We start from the raw sequence: 20,769 nt of genomic DNA, 5'->3' as shown, positions 1-20,769 counted from the left end.
CACACAGACACAAGTTGTTACACCACACACACACACACACACAAGTTGTTACACCACACACACACACACACACAAGTTGTTACACCACACACACACACACACACACAAGTTGTTACACCACACACACACACACAGACACAAGTTGTTACACCACACACACACACACACAAGTTGTTACACCACACACACACACAGACAGACAAGTTGTTACACCACACACACACACAGACACAAGTTGTTACACCACACACACACACACACACACAAGTTGTTACACCACACACACACACAGACACACAAGTTGTTACACCACACACACACACACACACAAGTTGTTACACCACACACACACACACACACACAAGTTGTTACACCACACACACACACACACACAAGTTGTTACACCACACACACACACACACAAGTTGTTACACCACACACACACACACAAACAGAACACACACAAATGCACACACACATACATGCACACAACACACATACACATGCACACACACATACTTGCACACAACAAACACACACATACAAATACAACAAACACACATACACACACACACACAAACAACTCACACACACACACGCACACACACAACAAACACACACATATACACAAACAACACAACACACACACGCACACACAAACAACAACACACCCACAACACACCCACAAGAAACAAACACACTGAACCACACAAAGAAAGACAGCAGTAGAACATCAGTCAGCAACATCCTATCCTGACACACAGGCCTCCATGACGGAGCACCAGCACTGACCAGGTTTTCCTTGCTGCCAAAGCAGGCGCCCATCAGCTTGCCGATCCACAAACCCACAACAAACACACACAACACACATACAAACACACACACACACACACACACATACAAACAAAACACAAACACACACACACCAAACACTCTAAGACACACTCGTTGTGAACACCAGTCGGCAATACCCTGCAGTGACGGCACACACAGGCCTCCATGGTGAACCACGGGAACTGACCAGGTTTTCCTTGCTGCGGAAGCAGGCGCCCATCAGCTTGCCGATCCACTCGTACTTGTCCCAGTCCTGACAGGCGCTGCTGGGCACGTACACGTCCCTGTTGGTGTTGCTGTCCTCATACTTCTGTTGGCCGCCGACACACACCACATCATCACTAGAGACTCATCTTGCCGCCAACACATACCACATCATCACTAAAGTCTCTTGCCACCAACACACACCACACCATCACTAAAGACTCATCTTGCCGCCAACACACACCACATCATCACTAAAGACTCATCATGCCACCAACACACACCACATCATCACTAAAGACTCATCTTGCCGCCAACACACACCAAATCATCACTAGAGACTCATCTTGCCGCCAACACACACCACACCATCACTAAAGACTCATCTTGCCGCCAACACACACCACATTATCACTAAAGACTCATCTTGCCGCCAACACACACCACATCATCACTAGAGACTCATCTTGCCGCCAACACACACCACACCATCACTAAAGACTCATCTTGCCGCCAACATGCACCACACCATCACTAAAGACTCTTGCCACCAACACACACCACATCATCACTAGAGACTCATCATGCCACCAACACACACCACATCATCACTAGAGACTCATCTTGCCACCAACACACACCACATCATCACTAAAGACTCCTGCCACCAACACACACCACATCATCACTAGAGACTCATCTTGCCACCAACACACACCACATCATCACTAAAGTCTCTTGCCACCAACACACACCACATCATCACTAAAGACTCCTGCCACCAACACACACCACATCATCACTAGAGACTCATCTTGCCGCCAACACATACCACATCATCACTAAAGTCTCTTGCCACCAACACACACCACATCATCACTAGAGACTCATCTTGCCGCCAACACATACCACATCATCACTAAAGTCTCTTGCCACCAACACACACCACACCATCACTAGAGACTCATCTTGCCACCAACACACACCACATCATCACTAGAGACTCATCTTGCCACCAACACACACCACATCATCACTAAAGACTCATCTTGCCGCCAACACACACCACATCATCACTAAAGACTCATCTTGGCGCCAACACACACCACATCATCACTAAAGACTCTTGCCACCAACACACACCACATCATCACTAAAGACTCATCTTGCCACCAACACACACCACACCATCACTAAAGACTCATCTTGCCACCAACACACACCACATCATCACTAAAGACTCATCATGCCGCCAACACATACCACATCATCACTAGAGACTCATCTTGCTGCCAACACACACCACATCATCACTAAAGACTCATCATGCCACCAACACACACCACATCATCACTAAAGACTCATCTTGCCGCCAACACACACCACATCATCACTAAAGACTCATCATGCCACCAACACACACCACATCATCACTAAAGACTCATCATGCCGCCAACACACACCACATCATCACTAAAGACTCATCTTGCCACCAACACACACCACATCATCACTAGAGACTCATCTTTTTAAAACCTATCTATAAGTACTCTCAGCTTCCTTTTCTCCAACACCACCCATGTCAGCTCACTTTGGATGTATGTAGAGTGTGAAAGGGAGAGTGTGAGTGGGGTTAGGGGTCTTTGAGAAAGAGTGGTCATGAACGTTTTATGTTACTTGTAATATTTTTCTTTCATGTAAAGTGCCCTGAGCTCTTAGTGAGAAAGAGCACTATATAAATGAACGGTATTATTATCATATCATTCGTGTTTAAGATTTTAAAAACTTCTTCTTCTTCCTTTGAGGGCTGCGATTCCCACATTCACCTTATACCCGACTGGGCTTTACGTACATGACCGGTTTTTACCCCCACCATGTAGGCAGCCATACTCCGTTTTGTTTCAAGAAGGTAATGGAACAAGCAGTTTTACGGTTTTTTTCTCTCTCTTTTTTTTTTTTTTTTCCACATCCAGCCCTCTGGGCAAAAAGGAAAGTGACAACAAAATTTCTGAAATACAAACAAAATAAATATATGCAAAGATCATATTCCATAAAGGAGAAGAGAGAGAAAGACAGAGCAAGAGACACATGGTGTATGTGTGTGGTTCGTCCGTCGGGATCGACGAGGACCATCTAGTCATCCTGGGGGTGGGTGGGCTGGGCTCTGTGGGTGCGCAGATGACTGGTCAGGCCAATCTGCGCCCGGAAGGTTCTAACGCAGTGTGGACAGGGGATGGTGGCGGCTGTCGGGGACTTGCTGGCACTGCTTTTCCTGGCCTGTCTGCGTTGCTCTGCTGCAGCGATTCTGTTGGCCTCACAGGATTTGGCGCCTTTGTGGACAGCTGAACGCCACTTTGGTCTGTCCATTGCATTCAGCTCCCATGTGTCATGGCTGATGTTGAAGGCCTTCAGAGAAGCTTTCAGAGTGTCTTTGAAGCGCTTCTTTTGGCCTCCATGGGAGCGCTTGCCATGTTGGAGTTCGCCGGTGTATGTACACAGTTATCAAGGACGTACAGATCATTCATTCAATTGTGCTTTTAAAATGTTGTATTTTCCTTACACAATTTTGTTTTCTTATATAATAAATAATAATAATGGTATTTATATAGTGCTGAATCTTGTGCATAGACAAATCAAAGTGCTTTTGCACCAGTCATTCTCACACATGCATAACTCTAAAACTGGAGAATATGAAGACAAGGAAGAGGCAGGGAAGGGAGGCTATTTTGGGAAGAGGTGGGTTTTAAGGCCAGACTTGAAAGAGCTGAGTGTGGAGACTTGACGAAGCAAAAGAGGAAGTTCATTCCAACTGCAAGGTCCAGAGACAGAGAAAGAACGGCGGCCAACAGTCGAGAGTTTGAATCTGGGTATGCGTATATGGAGTGGATCCGAAGCTGATCGTAGTGAACGAGATGGAGTGTAGAGGTGAAGGCAGCCACAGAGATAGGAAGGGGCTGATTTATATAATGACTGATATGTACATAGTAATTATGGAAGGGTGAACCAGGTATTCATTTATATTTACCTCACTTATTCATCTGTTGATAAGGATTTGAACGAGCCAAAACAAAATTTTAAGTTTTATTTGGTTGCAGCTGACAATAAAGCCTTTTGAATTGAAGTGTGTGTGGTGTTTTCTGTACTGGTAATGACAACAACAGTTCTAGCACACATATGTGTGCATACACACACACACACACACACACAAACACATATGCACACATACACTAACATGCACACACAATTTTCTTCTCTCACATGATAAAAATCATCTCTCTCTTTTTATTTTTTTCATCCTATCAGAAATACAGAACAGTCACACCCATATTCCAGCACACACACACACACACACACACACACACATATATATATATACAACATACACACACTCACATACATGATACACATACAATGAGAACACAGACACACATTCACACACCTATAGTTCCCCTCAGCCCATATGCATGCACACACACACACAGACACACTCTTTTTCTCAAACATGCACACACACACACACTCTCTCTGACACACATGTACATGCACACACATTCTCTTTCACTCTCTATCTCTTCAAACACACACACACACACTCTCTCTCACACAAACTCTCCCTGACACACACACACACTCTTTCTCAGACACACACACACTCCCCCCCCCCCCCCCTCTCCCCCGACATCCCCCCCATGCAGTGACCTGGTTGGGGGCGCGGATGAAGAACGGGAGGGGGACGGGGCAGTCGGGGGTGGTGGGGCACAGCTCCTCGGCCACGTCCGACAGGCTGTCACGGAATCCTCCCCCCTGGTCAATGATGCCCTCCGACAGGAACTTGCACTCCCACCACTGGTCATTGCGTGTCGACCACCTGGAGCAAGGGCATGGCTTGTTTATTTAGTTATATATCTATGTCCTGTGTGCAGCACACACCTGGAGCAAGGGCATGGCTTGTTTATTTAGTTATATATCTATGTCCTGTGTGCAGCACACACCTGGAGCAAGGGCATGGCTTGTTTATTTAGTTATATATCTATGTCCTGTGTGCAGCACACACCTGGAGCAAGGGCATGGCTTGTTTATTTAGTTATATATCTATGTCCTGTGTGCAGCACACACCTGGAGCAAGGGCATGGCTTGTTTATTTAGTTATATATCTATGTCCTGTGTGCAGCACACACCTGGAGCAAGGGCATGGCTTGTTTATTTAGTTATATATCTATGTCCTGTGTGCAGCACACACCTGGAGCAAGGGCATGGCTTGTTTATTTAGTTATATATCTATGTCCTGTGTGCGACACACACCTGGAGCAAGGGCATGGCTTGTTTATTTAGTTATATATCTATGTCCTGTGTGCGACACACACCTGGAGCAAGGGCATGGCTTGTTTATTTAGTTATATATCTATGTCCTGTGTGCAGCACACACCTGGAGCAAGGGCATGGCTTGTTTATTTAGTTATATATCTATGTCCTGTGTGCAGCACACACCTGGAGCAAGGGCATGGCTTGTTTATTTAGTTATATATCTATGTCCTGTGTGCAGCACACACCTGGAGCAAGGGCATGGCTTGTTTATTTAGTTATATATCTATGTCCTGTGTGCAGCACACACCTGGAGCACAGAAAACAGAACCCACGGCGACAAAAGTGTTGTCCTCTGGCAAAATACTGTAGAAGAATGCCTCCTTGAAAAATTAAAACTGAACTTCAGTGTACATCAATAGTTATTTTGAATTAAAGTTTCGTAAAAAATTGTAAAACACCTTTTGGAAATTCAAGTGTGCTTTATCTAAAGACAAACCATACGTTGAAGAAATAAACAAGTTAACTCACTCAGGACGACAAGTTTTCTCCCTTGCTTTTCCCCACAGACAGCCTATTTGTAAGGGTTAGGAAAAAAATTACAAAAAATACAAAATACTGTGTAAGAAAATGAAACGTGTTGAGCTATTACATGTAAAAAAAATCAAATTTCTCATCTTATTTTTACAGTTTTGCCATATGTAGAAAATACTGCCAATTTTTCACCCCGAATCACCATACCCATGCTCGCTTTCTGCATTAAATTCGCTTTCTTCTTCGTCATCATCCACCTCTTCAATGTCCGACCCTTCAGTTTGTAGCATTTCAAGTACTTCGGCAACCCTAAAACATTGCCGTCACTGCCTTGTTTGCTTCACAACATTCCAAGAAGAGCCCGCTTTGCTAACAGGCTGGGACGCGAGCAGACGACCGGTCAGTGACTTTGCCAGCGTGTGTGCGAGACAGGCCACACATCCCATATTAACCAATCATACTGTTCGATTGTGGAGTGACCCAGAATAGTGCACTCTGCTTGGCTAATCACAAAATCACGTGTATAGCGCATGATGGAATTTTACTTTTGGAGAATGCTATTCCATTCCTTCGTCCGAAACCGAATACGTTTTGTGTAGGAATGCGTGAGCATTCCTTCGTCCGGAAAGAGTTAACAGATGAATCTATATGTGAGTATATTACTGAAAAATATGACACAGAAACACTCAACAAAACCACTTTGTTGGAAACTGATCGTGTGGCAGACAAACTATTTATTGACTTTCTTCTTTTGAAAATAAGATGTAAAACCATAGGTTATGCTGTGATGAGGAAACAAGAAAACAACCGGGGGGAAAATTGAAAGGTTACAAAAGGAAACTGATCTTTTAGAAAAGGAAGAGCATGGATAAGAAAATGATCTGACGCTGCTAAAAGAAAAACATCAACAATAAGTTTCAGTAACACAACGTTGTTTTATATATATATATAAACACACACACACACACACACATATATATATATATATATATATATATATATATATATATTTTTTTTTTTATAATTTATAGTCATGTTCATTGTTATTGTGTGTTTATCTTATTTATCATTGTTGTTTATGATCAGTTTCCGTTTCAAGGTGTAAAGAACAGAGCAGACAGATCCATACAAGCTACAGCACATCTGCTGTTAAAAAACTAAACAAAAAACATCATCAGATCCCTGACCTTTGCATAAATCCAACACTCTGATCAGGCCGGGAAGCCTAGTGTTGTGGAACACACTGACATAAATCCAACACTCTGATCAGGTCTGGGAAGCCTAGTGTTGTGGAACACACTGACATAAATCAACACTCTGATCAGGCCGAGAAGCCTAGTGTTGTGGAACACACTGACATATGAAATTAAATAATAATTCCACATTCTCACATGCCAAAAGGAATGACTTAGTCCTCCCTCAAATTCCCCCCCCCCCCCCTTCCTTTGTCTAACACCACTCTTGGTAAAAAGAAGTGAACCGAAAGAAGGACCCCCCCTTCCTTTGTCTAACACCACTCTTGGTAAAAAGAAGTGAACTGAAAGAAGGAAGGAGGGAGGGAAGGAAGGCAGGGACCAACCTATAGTGCAGAGGCTTGGTGTTGCGGTCGCGGGGTTTCAAACCCTCAAACAGCTGCATGAAGACGGTGGACTTGCACTCTGGGTCCTGGGAAGGGTCACACCGGTGCTCCATGGCTGCCCGACGGTTTATGTACACCACCGGTTTGTCGTTGGGGCTGGCGTGTGCAGACAGTAAAGGGAGGGAGCATCATGAACACGTGTGTGTGGGGGCCGTGCTGTGCTTGGAAAGTTCGTCGCTCATTTTACTTGTTCCATCATGTGCGCTGTAGCTGAGCGGTTATAGAGCACTGGCCTTTCATTCTTAGCGTCCTGGGTTTGAACCCCTGACTGCAGGTTCAGGATGGAGAATTCTCCAATCTCCTGCTAATGCCTGAGCCCCCCCCCCCCCCCCCCCCTCCCTTTTGTGCATTTACACATGCAGAAGATCAAGTACGCATGTTGAAGATCCTATAATCCTTGTCAGTGTAGGGTTGTGGAAACACAAACATACCCAGTATGCACACCCCTGAAAGCGATGTATGGCTGCCTGAATGGTGATGTTAAAATCAGCCCTACGCTTTTACAAATCCCACTTGTATATACTATTGAACATGGGAGTTGCAGCCCATGAACAACAAGAAAAGAAAAAAAAAGTTCATTAATAAGTGCAGGCTGCACTCAATATAATAACATGATATTAAATTTGAAGTAAAAAGACTAAAGCGTTGGACTTTCAATCGGAGGGTCCCGGGTTCGAATCACGGTGACGGCGCCTGGTCGGTAAAGGGTGGAGATTTTTCCGATCTCCCAGGTCAACATATGTGCAGACCTGCTAGTGCCTGAACCCCCCTCGTGTGTATACGCAAGCAGAAGATCAAATACGCATGTTAAAGATCCTGTAATCCATGTCAGCGTTCGGTGGGTTATGGAAACAAGAACATACCCCAGCATGCACACCCCCGAAAGCGGAGCATGGCTGCCTACACAGCGGGTAAAAACGGTCATACACGTAAAAGCCCACTCGTGTGCATACGAGTGAACGTGGGAGTTGCAGCCCACGAACGCAGAAGAAGAAGTAGAAGTAAAAAGACAGAACCTTCAAGATGCAAGGGAAAAATAAGATGATGACTTATCAATAGCAGAGATCATATCAACATTTTTCCAATCTGCAGATCAATTTGATGGTGAATCCAACGACAGACCCCCAGCCCCTTCCCCAGGCTGGAAGAGAAAGGAACACAATCTCCAATGACATGCAATTTTTTTTTTATATACAGTGTGAGACTTTTCAAGACAAACCTATGTCGGTTTGCAGCAGAGATGCTCAAACTGTTTCCATCATATTAAAAAACCCAGCTAATTGTACTTACTCAGAAGCTGTATCCTTCAGAAACGTTTCAATGAGATTCAGCCTCTTTTTGGACAATGGTAATAGCTGGCGAATTTTCTGCAACAACACATAGGATGGTTTGATTCAGTGTACAAAAACCCTGCATGCTATGCCCACAATAGGGCTGTCTCAGGTAATAGCTGGCGTATTTTCTGCAACAACACATAGGATGGTTTGATTCAGTGTGTACAAACATCCTGCATGCTATGCCCACAACAGGGCTGTCTCTAACCCTGGGTTACATCTCATCTGAACGCTGAGTGAACAACATTCAAATATTCATGCATACAGACACTCACACACACTTGGATGACTTGACTTGTGCCTCTTGACTGCTTGTGGAGCACAGGGCTGCTGCAGCACTCCTTGTGGAGCATAGGGCTGCTACAGCACTCCTTGTGGAGCATAGGGCTGCTACAGCACTCCTTGTGGAGCATAGGGCTGCTACAGCACTCCTTGTGGAGCATAGGGCTGCTACAGCACTCCTTGTGGAGCATAGGGCTGCTACAACACTCCTTGTGGAGCACAGGGCTGCAACAGTACTCCTTGTGGAGCATAGGGCTGCTACAGCACTCCTTGTGGAGCACAGGGCTGCAACAGCACTCCTTGTGGAGCACAGGGCTGCTACAGCACTCCTTGTGGAGCATAGGGCTGCTACAGCACTCCTTGTGGAGCACAGGGCTGCTACAGCACTCCTTGTGGAGCACAGGGCTGCTACAGCACTCCTTGTGGAGCATAGGGCTGCTACAGCACTCCTTGTGGAGCATAGGGCTGCTACAGCACTCCTTGTGGAGCATAGGGCTGCTACAGCACTCCTTGTGGAGCATAGGGCTGCTACAGCACTCCTTGTGGAGCATAGAGCTGCTACAGCACTCCTTGTGGAGCATAGGGCTGCTACAGCACTCCTTGTGGAGCACAGGGCTGCAACAGCACTCCTTGTAGAGCATAGGGCTGCTACGGCACTCCTTGTGGAGCACAGGGCTGCTACAGCACTCCTTGTGTAGCATAGGGCTGCATAGGGCTGCTACAGCACTCCTTGTGGAGCATAGGGCTGCATAGGGCTGCTACAGCACTCCTTGTGGAGCATAGGGCTGCAACAGCACTCCTTGTGGAGCATAGGGCTGCTACAGCACTCCTTGTGGAGCATAGGGCTGCTACAGCACTCCTTGTGGAGCATAGGGCTGCAACAGCACTCCTTGTGGAGCACAGGGCTGCTACAACACTCCTTGTGGAGCACAGGGCTGCTACAGCACTCCTTGTGGAGCACAGGGCTGCTACAGCACTCCTTGTGGAGCATAGGGCTGCTACAGCACTCCTTGTGGAGCATAGGGCTGCTACAGCACTCCTTGTGGAGCACAGGGCTGCTACGGCACTCCTTGTGGAGCATAGGGCTGCTACAGCACTCCTTGTGGAGCATAGGGCTGCTACGGCACTCCTTGTGGAGCATAGAGTTGATACAGCACTCCTTGTGGAGCACAGGGCTGCTACAGCACTCCTTGTGTAGCATAGGGCTGCATAGGGCTGCTACAGCACTCCTTGTGGAGCATAGGGCTGCATAGGGCTGCTACAGCACTCCTTGTGGAGCACAGGGCTGCTACAGCACTCCTTGTGGAGCATAGGGCTGCATAGGGCTGCTACAGCACTCCTTGTGGAGCATAGGGCTGCTACAGCACTCCTTGTGGAGCACAGGGCTGCTACAGCACTCCTTGTGGAGCATAGGGCTGCAACAGCACTCCTTGTGGAGCATAGGGCTGCTACAGCACTCCTTGTGGAGCATAGGGCTGCAACAGCACTCCTTGTGGAGCATAGGGCTGCAACAGCACTCCTTGTGGAGCATAGGGCTGCTACAGCACTCCTTGTGGAGTATAGGGCTGCTACAGCACTCTTTGTGGAGCACAGGGCTGCAACAGCACTCCTTGTGGAGCATAGGGCTGCTACAGCACTCCTTGTGGAGCATAGGGTTGCTACAGCACTCCTTGTGGAGCACAGGGCTGCTACAGCACTCCTTGTGGAGCACAGGGCTGCAACAGCACTCCTCCAGCGGACTGGGGCTGTCCTCTTCAGCCAGGTCCATGTCCATCCAGCTGCCTTCATCTCATGCTCCGTGCTTCTTCTCCAGGTCTGCTGTGGTCTGCCCACTCTCCTCTTTCCTTGGGGGTTCCATTCAAGTGCCTGTCTTGTGGTGTCGTCTGGAGGCTTTCGCAGGGTGTGGCCTATCCAGCCCCATTTCCTCCTCTCCAGATCTCCTCACTGATGGGCACCTGGTTGGTTCTTCTCCTGAGGCAGGCGTTTGATATGGTCCCCTGTCCATCTGATGTTTAAGATATGGCGCAGGCATCTGTTGATGAAGGCCTGTAGTTTGTTTGTGTTTGTCTTGGTTGTTCGCCATGTTTCAGAGCCGTACAAGAGGACTGCTTTGACAGTGGTGTTGAAGATCCTCACTCACACATACACACACACAAACACATACTTGAACATGTTCTCACTGAAACACAAACATGCACACCTGCAGACATACAGACACACATACAGCCACACATTCACTTTGTATTTGAGTGTCTGCTAAACTGGAATAAATGAAAAATCAAAGATGACGTTCAAATCATAAATCTAGCTCCACTTCTTGCAGACACATCACACGTGTACAGAACAGGCAACAATGTCTTGTAAGATGCTGATGAAGTCAGTGTCAGAAGGCGGTGTTGTGCTGTGGGTGGTGACTGACACAGCGTCAGGGTGTGGCTGGACTGGTCAACACAGGAGTGACAGCCCCTCCCACACTGTGCACAGGTCAAGTCTGACGCAGGTCTGTCTGTCTGTCTGGCTTTGCGCCTTTCTCCTCTTGTCGCTTTGCCTTGGAACACTAGGCGATCGTCTTGTCAAACTTGTTGAGCTTTTTGTACAACGTTTGCCTCCAAGCTGATCGTTCTGAGACTACAGCTTCCCAGGTGTTCAGGTCAATGTTCAAGGCCTTCAAAGGTGTATCAATGATAAACATCATGCGTTGAACAGAGCTGAGAACCAATCTTGTTTGAAGGTATTCAAACAAACTTTTGAGTTGAGGGGGGGAGGGGTTGAGAGAGGGGAGGAGGTAGGGAAGGGGGTAGGTACCTGTAGACACCTGTAGGATCAGTGAGAGGGGAGGGAGGAGAGAGGGGAGGAGGTAGGGAAGGGGGTAGGTACCTGTAGACACCTGTAGGATCAGTGAGAGGGGAGGGAGGAGAGAGGGAGGGGGAGGGAGGGGGTAGGTACCTGTAGACACCTGTAGGATCAGTGAGAGGGGAGGGAGGAGAGAGGGAGGGGGAGGGAGGGGGTAGGTACCTGTAGATACCTGCAGGATCAGAGAGTGAGAGGGGAAGGGGGGTAGAGAGGGAGGGGGAGGGAGGGAGGGGGTAGGTACCTGTAGACACCTGTAGGATCAGTGAGAGGGGAGGGAGGAGAGAGGGAGGGGGAGGGAGGGGGTAGGTACCTGTAGACACCTGTAGAATCAGTGAGAGGGGAGGGAGGAGAGAGGGAGGGGGAGGGAGGGGGTAGGTACCTGTAGACACCTGTAGGATCAGTGAGAGGGGAGGGAGGAGAGAGGGAGGGGGAGGGAGGGGGTAGGTACCTGTAGACACCTGTAGGATCAGTGAGAGGGGAGGGAGGAGAGAGGGAGGGGGAGGGAGGGGGTAGGTACCTATAGACACCTGTAGGATCAGAGAGTGAGAAGGGAAGGGGGTAGAGAGGGAGGGGGAGGGAGGGTGAGGGTAGGTACCTGTAGACACCTGTAGGATCAGAGAGTGAGAGGGGAATGGGGGGAGAGAGGGAGGGGGGGAGAGGGGGAAGGTACCTACAGGATCAAAGAGGGAGGGGGGAGAGAGGGGGAAGGTACCTGTAGGATCAAAGAGGGAGAGGGAGAGAGAGGGGGAGGTACCTGTAGGATCAAAGAGAGAGGGGGAGAGAGGGGAGGTGTACCTGTAGGATCAAAGAGGGAGGGTGGAGCAGGTACCTGTAGGATCAAAGAGGGAGGGTGAGGGTGGGGAAGGTACCTGTAGGATCAAAGAGGGAGGGGGAGAGAGGGTGGAGGTACATGTTGGATCAAAGAGGGAGAGGGAGAGAGAGGGGGAGGTACCTGTAGGATCAAAGAGAGAGGGGGAGGGTGGGGCAGGTACCTGTAGGATCAAAGATGGAGGGGAAGGGTGGGGCAGGTACCTGTAGGATCAGAGGGAGGGGAAGGGTGGGGCAGGTACCTGTAGGATCAGAGGGAGGGTAAGGGTGGGGGCAGGTACCTGTAGGATCAAAGAGGGAGGGGAAGGGTGGGGCAGGTACCTGTAGGATCAGAGGGAGGGGAAGGGTGGGGCAGGTACCTCTAGGATCAAAGAGGGAGGGGGAGGGTGGGGCAGGTTCCTGTAGGATCAAAGAGGGAGGGTGAGGGTGGGGAAGGTACCTGTAGGATCAGAGGGAGGGGGAGGGTGGGGCAGGTACTTGTAGGACCAAAGAGGGAGGGGGAGGGTGGGGCAGGTACCTGTAGGATCAGAGGGAGGGGGAGGGTGGGGAAGGTACCTGTAGGATCAAAGAGGGAGGGGAAGGGTGGGGCAGGTACCTGTAGGATCAGAGGGAGGGTGAGGGTGGGGCAGGTACCTGTAGGATCAAAGAGGGAGGGGAAGGGTGGGGCAGGTACCTGTAGGATCAGAGGGAGGGGGAGGGTGGGGCAGGTACCTGTAGGATCAGAGGGAGGGTAAGGGTGGGGCAGGTACCTGTAGGATCAGAGGGAGGGTGAGGGTGGGGCAGGTACCTGTAGGATCAAAGAGGGAGGGGAAGGGTGGGGCAGGTACCTGTAGGACCAAAGAGGGAGGGGGAGGGTGGGGCAGGTACCTGTAGGATCAGAGGGAGGGGGAGGGTGGGGCAGGTACCTGTAGGATCAAAGAGGGAGGGTGAGGGTGGGGAAGGTACCTGTAGGATCAAAGAGGGAGGGTGAGGGTGGGGCAGGTACCTGTAGGATCAAAGAGGGAGGGTGAGGGTGGGGCAGGTACCTGTAGGATCAGAGGGAGGGGGAGGGTGGGGCAGGTACCTGTAGGATCAAAGAGGGAGGGTGAGGGTGGGGAAGGTACCTGTAGGATCAGAGGGAGGGGGAGGGTGGGGCTGGTACCTGCAGACACTTGTAGGATCCCATGGAGTGCTGCCAGGCGGGCACCATGTGGTCCAACACACTGTCCAGGAGGAGCATCACCCTGCACACACACACATGTACTTACACACACATGTAGTTACACACACATGTAATTACATACACACACACACATAGTTACACACACACACACAGTTACACACACACACACACACACATAGTTACACACATACACACATGTAGTTACACACACATAGTTACACACACACACACAGTTACAAACACACACACATGTAGTTACACACACACACACACATAGTTACACACACACATGTAGTTACACACAGTTACACACACACACACATAGTTACACACACACACACAGTTACACACACACACATATAGTTACACACATACTTACACACACACACACACACACACACACACACACACACATGTATAGTTACACACACATACAATTACACACACACATACAGTTACACACACAAAATAGTTACACACCCACACATAAAGTTACACACACACATAAAGTTACACACATATATAGTTACACACACATATAGCCACACACACACACATATCGTTACACACACATACAGTTACACACACACACACATAACGTTACACACATATATAGTTAAACACATATATAGCTACACACACACACACATGAATGCACACACATCTTTTGTACTTTTAAATTTAAACTGACATTGAACACTTTAATGCTATGCTCTACCAATCACTGTCATAAATGACATTATTTTTTTTATTTTCTATACATTTTCTTATTCTTTATTTTTTCAGTGAAGACAGTTATTTGAAAACTAATTACCAATGCAGGTAATTTTTGTTTAAATAGGCTTTCATGGACATATAAAAAATATTGGAGCAACACACTTTTTGTACACACACCCACACATTTTCTTAATGTAACATACACACACACACACACCTGCGCGCACACACACACACACACATTCACATACTCGCATGCTTACATAGTAATTTATTATCCTTCCCTTGATATTTTTTCCTACCCTCGTCTAAATATCACTTGAGTGAAAAGACGTTAAACTAAAGAACACACACACACACACAGACCCACAGAGACACACACACACACACACACAACACAACACTCACACACACACACCCACCCACACCGACAACCCACCTCTGCAGGACGCTGGACCTCTTGTAGAGCACGTCAGGGTTGCAGGCCTCCAGGATGGGGTAGCGCACCAGGTTCTTACTGCTGAAGAAGTCCCGGTCAAAGCCCAGCGAGCGCTCCTCCGTGGACTGCAGCTTCAGCCCTCGTATCCTGGTGTCGATCCCTCCGGCTGAAGACAAAGCTATTGGATAAGTGAACACAGTACAGTGCCCCTTGACGTGACATCCCTCCAGCTGAGGACAAAGCTATTGGATAAGTGAACACAGTACAGTGCCCCTTGACGTGACATCCCTCCAGCTGAAGACAAAGCTATTGGATAAGTGAACACAGTACAGTGCCCCTTGACGTGACATCCCTCCAGCTGAGGACAAAGCTATTGGATAAGTGAACACAGTACAGTGCCCCTTGACGTGACATCCCTCCAGCTGAGGACAAAGCTATTGGATAAGTGAACACAGTACAGTGCCCCTTGACGTGACATCCCTCCAGCTGAGGACAAAGCTACTGGATAAGTGAACACGGTACAGTGCCCCTTGACGTGACATCCCTCCAGCTGAAGACAAAGCTATTGGATAAGTGAACACAGTACAGTGCCCCTTGACGTGACATCCCTCCAGCTGAAGACAAAGCTATTGGATAAGTGAACACAGTACAGTGCCCCTTGACGTTATCCCTCCAGCTGAGGACAAAGCTATTGGATAAGTGAACACAGTACAGTGCCCCTTGACGTGACATCCCTCCAGCTGAAGACAAAGCTATTGGATAAGTGAACACAGTACAGTGCCCCTTGACGTGACATCCCTCCAGCTGAGGACAAAGCTATTGGATAAGTGAAGACAGTACAGTGCCCCTTGACGTGACATCCCTCCAGCTGAAGACAAAGCTATTGGATAAGTGAACACAGTACAGTGCCCCTTGACGTGACATCCCTCCAGCTGAAGACAAAGCTATTGGATAAGTGAACGCAGTACAGTGCCCCTTGACGTGACATCCCTCCAGCTGAGGACAAAGCTATTGGATAAGTGAACACAGTACAGTGCCCCTTGACGTGACATCCCTCCAGCTGAAGACAAAGCTATTGGATAAGTGAACACAGTACAGTGCCCCTTGACGTGACATCCCTCCAGCTGAAGACAAAGCTATTGGATAAGTGAACACAGTACAGTGCCCCTTGACGTGACATCCCTCCAGCTGAGGACAAAGCTATTGGATAAGTGAACACAGTACAGTGCCCCTTGACGTGACATCCCTCCAGCTGAGGACAAAGCTATTGGATAAGTGAACACAGTACAGTGCCCCTTGACGTGACATCCCTCCAGCTGAAGACAAAGCTATTGGATAAGTGAACACAGTACAGTGCCCCTTGACGTGACATCCCTCCAGCTGAAGACAAAGCTATTGGATAAGTGAACACAGTACAGTGCCCCTTGACGTGACATCCCTCCAGCTGAAGACAAAGCTATTGGATAAGTGAACACAGTACAGTGCCCCTTGACGTGACATCCCTCCAGCTGAGGACAAAGCTATTGGATAAGTGAACACAGTACAGTGCCCCTTGACGTGACATCCCTCCAGCTGAAGACAAAGCTATTGGATAAGTGAACACAGTACAGTGCCCCTTGACGTGACATCCCTCCAGCTGAGGACAAAGCTATTGGATAAGTGAACGCAGTACAGTGCCCCTTGACGTGACATCCCTCCAGCTGAGGACAAAGCTATTGGATAAGTGAACACAGTACAGTGCCCCTTGACGTGACATCCCTCCAGCTGAGGACAAAGCTATTGGATAAGTGAACACAGTACAGTGCCCCTTGACGTTATCCCTCCAGCTGAGGACAAAGCTATTGGATAAGTGAACACAGTACAGTGCCCCTTGACGTGACATCCCTCCAGCTGAGGACAAAGCTATTGGATAAGTGAACACAGTACAGTGCCCCTTGACGTGACATCCCTCCAGCTGAAGACAAAGCTATTGGATAAGTGAACACAGTACAGTGCCCCTTGACGTGACATCCCTCCAGCTGAGGACAAAGCTATTGGATAAGTGAACACAGTACAGTGCCCCTTGACGTGACATCCCTCCAGCTGAGGACAAAGCTATTGGATAAGTGAACACAGTAGAGTGCCCCTTGACGTGACATCCCTCCAGCTGAGGACAAAGCTATTGGATAAGTGAACACAGTACAGTGCCCCTTGACGTGACATCCCTCCAGCTGAAGACAAAGCTATTGGATAAGTGAACACAGTACAGTGCCCCTTGACGTGACATCCCTCCAGCTGAAGACAAAGCTATTGGATAAGTGAACACAGTACAGTGCCCCTTGACGTGACATCCCTCCAGCTGAAGACAAAGCTATTGGATAAGTGAACACAGTACAGTGCCCCTTGACGTGACATCCCTCCAGCTGAAGACAAAGCTATTGGATAAGTGAACACAGTACAGTGCCCCTTGACGTGACATCCCTCCAGCTGAAGACAAAGCTATTGGATAAGTGAACACAGTACAGTGCCCCTTGACGTGACATCCCTCCAGCTGAAGACAAAGCTATTGGATAAGTGAACACAGTACAGTGCCCCTTGACGTGACATCCCTCCAGCTAAAGACAAAGCTATTGGATAAGTGAACACAGTACAGTGCCCCTTGACGTGACATCCCTCCAGCTGAGGACAAAGCTATTGGATAAGTGAACACAGTAGAGTGCCCCTTGACGTGACATCCCTCCAGCTGAGGACAAAGCTATTGGATAAGTGAACACAGTACAGTGCCCCTTGACGTGACATCCCTCCAGCTGAAGACAAAGCTATTGGATAAGTGAACACAGTAGAGTGCCCCTTGACGTGACATCCCTCCAGCTGAGGACAAAGCTATTGGATAAGTGAACACAGTACAGTGCCCCTTGACGTGACATCCCTCCAGCTGAGGACAAAGCTATTGGATAAGTGAACACAGTACAGTGCCCCTTGACATGACGCCAGCTCTCCTTCACTTCACTGCACACTGCTACCACTACCAGGACAGAAGAATGGCAGAATGGTTAAGATGCTTATCTTCAGCCAACACAGTGTTTGTGAGGGCCTGGGTTTGATTCTGGCTCTTACCCCGTCTCCTAAGTTTGACTAGTAAAAAAAACAAAAAACAGAGCGTTCAGTCATTGGGATGAGACAATAACCTGAGGTCCTGCATGCAGCATGTGCTTGGCGCACTTAAAAAGAACCCACAGCACTAGAAGTGGTGTTCTCTGGCAAAATTCCAAAGAAATCCACTCTGATTGGTACCAACTCCCCTACCCCTTCCCCCGAAAAAATTATCATCATCATCACCACCATCATCATCTCCACCACCACCACCATCATCATCACCACCATCATCATTATAATCACCACTATCATCACCACCTGCTAATGCACTCCTTGATGTGATCATCATCATCATCATCATCATCATCACCATCATTGTCATCACCACCACCATCATCACCACCACCACCATCATCATCATCATCACCATCATCACCACCATCATCATCATCACCACCATCACCACCACCATCATCATCACCATCATGACCACCATCACCACCACCACCATCACCATCATGACCACCATCATCATCATCACCACCATCATCATCATGACCACCACCATCATGACCACCACCATCACCACCACCATCATCATCACCATCATCATCACCACCATCACCATCATGACCACCACCACCATCATCATCACCACCACCATAATCACCATCATCCTCACCACCATCCTCACCACCATCATCACCATCCTCACCACCATCATCACCGACTCACCATCATCCTCACCACCATCATCATGACCATCACCATCCTCACCACCACCATCATCATCACCACCATCATCATCACCACCATCATCATCATCATCATCATCATCATCATCATCATCATCACCACCACCATCATCATCATCACCACCACCATCATCATCACCACCATCATCATCATCACCACCACCATCATCATCATCATTACCATCATCATCATCATCATCATCATCATCATCATCACCACCACCATCACCATCATGACCACCTACCCATGCACTCCTTGATGCGGATCATGACGATGGGGTAGTGCTCCGTCATGTTCTCCAGCATCACAATGTCCTGGGTGTCTGTCACCGTCCTGAACACACCCAGCACTCCAGGTCACCACCCATGTGGAGTACTTTATCCATACATGCTTTATACAGGGTTCGTCACTAACGGGAGCGCTGAGCGGAACGCTCTGAAAAAACAAATTGTGCTCTGGAAAATTCCTTGACTCAGAGCGCTTGCGTTCTTGATTTTGAAAAGACATAAGCATACACTACTGTATCTAAATTGTTATTCCATTGTCCATCACAAACAAGAGTCAAAAGCGCGATCGTTTTGCATTTACCGAAGTTTGAAAGCCGTCTGTTTACGTTTTGTTAGTTCAACCGGAAGTAGGCCTAGTGAATCAGGGGAGGCTATGCAAAAGAGCGCTCTTCAGACTTGAAGAGTAGAAAAGTGGAGCACACGATCAATTTCGCGGCCGTGCAAAATCAAAATGCTGAAATATTTGATCCCAAAAAGGAAGGCTGACGGTGAAGGGGATGGCGAAAAGAAGAAGTTTTTAGTGTGCGCTCTTAGTTTTCAGTTTGCGCTCATCAAAATTCTGAAACTAGAGCGCAGGCGCTCATGTGAAAAAATGTTAATGACGAACCCTGTTTATACCATAACAATGTGGTTTGTACAGACAAAACAAAACAAACAACACACACACACACAAAGAAAAGAACAGAGAAATGTTGAACAAATAACATTCATGAGAAGAAGAAAAACTGTACACAAATTCATCAATGAATCCAGTAGATTTTAAGTAAGCACTGTTCTTGGTGTGTATGTGTGACTCACCATATCTTCTATACTGAACATGTTGTAATCTTTCCATACTTCCTGTCTAGTCCGTCTATTCAAGTATGATTATGTAAAATGTTATTCCCTCTCCATATGCATCTCTTTTTTTTCTTTTTTTTTGGTCTCTTCTTTGTCTTATTCACGGACTTCTTGTTTTCCTTACCTTTTTCTGCTTTCTGTTGTGAACAAAGAATCTTAAAAATGATAATGTTTATATTCATTGTAAATTCTTTGAGTATATTAATCTCCACGGCTGCTCAAAAAACAGAAACACTGTCTGCAATGACTGTCATTTATATGCAGTTGGAAAACGTGTATTTCAACATAACTGCATTTGTGTTGCGTTCACCAGCCGTCAAAGGAAACCAAGGAATTTAATCACGTTCCTGAGCATGATATGAGCTGTTGGCTTGTTGCTCCGTTGCCTGTGTGTAAATGTACAACATGTTTGGTGAATAAAGTTTGGTTTAAATCAGAGAAAGAAAAAGGAAGGAAAGAAGGAAGAAGAAAAAGACAACGTGACATAAAGAAGAGAAAAGAGCCGTGACACATAAAGAAGAGAAAAGAGCCGTGACACATAAAGAAGAGAAAAGAGCCGTGACACATAAAGAAGAGAAAAGAGCCGTGACATAAAGAAGAGAAAAGAGCCGTGACACATAAAGAAGAGAAAAGAGCCGTGACACATAAAGAAGAGAAAAGAGCCGTGACATAAAGAAGAGAAA

The 20,769-nt window shown here is 47.6% G+C and overlaps 1 protein-coding gene across 1 annotated transcript in view; it reads right to left on the bottom strand.

Moving 5' to 3' along the window:
• Nucleotides 1-20,769, bottom strand: part of LOC143280682 (E3 ubiquitin-protein ligase HECTD3-like) — a 52,658-nt gene that overhangs the window by 13,737 nt on the left and 18,152 nt on the right. The window contains exons 6-12 of the mRNA XM_076585419.1: nt 19,204-19,292; nt 15,129-15,294; nt 13,952-14,033; nt 8,804-8,880; nt 7,454-7,609; nt 4,738-4,906; nt 1,022-1,144 (exon numbers count right to left, since the gene is read on the bottom strand). Of these exons, the coding sequence (XP_076441534.1) occupies nt 1,022-1,144; nt 4,738-4,906; nt 7,454-7,609; nt 8,804-8,880; nt 13,952-14,033; nt 15,129-15,294; nt 19,204-19,292 (862 nt within the window). The remainder of the gene's footprint in view (nt 1-1,021; nt 1,145-4,737; nt 4,907-7,453; nt 7,610-8,803; nt 8,881-13,951; nt 14,034-15,128; nt 15,295-19,203; nt 19,293-20,769) is intronic.

The sequence above is a fragment of the Babylonia areolata genome, chromosome 3 (genome assembly GCF_041734735.1).
Source record: "Babylonia areolata isolate BAREFJ2019XMU chromosome 3, ASM4173473v1, whole genome shotgun sequence".
NCBI lineage: Eukaryota > Metazoa > Mollusca > Gastropoda > Neogastropoda > Buccinidae > Babylonia > Babylonia areolata.
The sequence above is the reverse complement of the archived record's forward strand: the minus strand, read 5'-3'. Positions and strand labels throughout refer to the sequence as shown.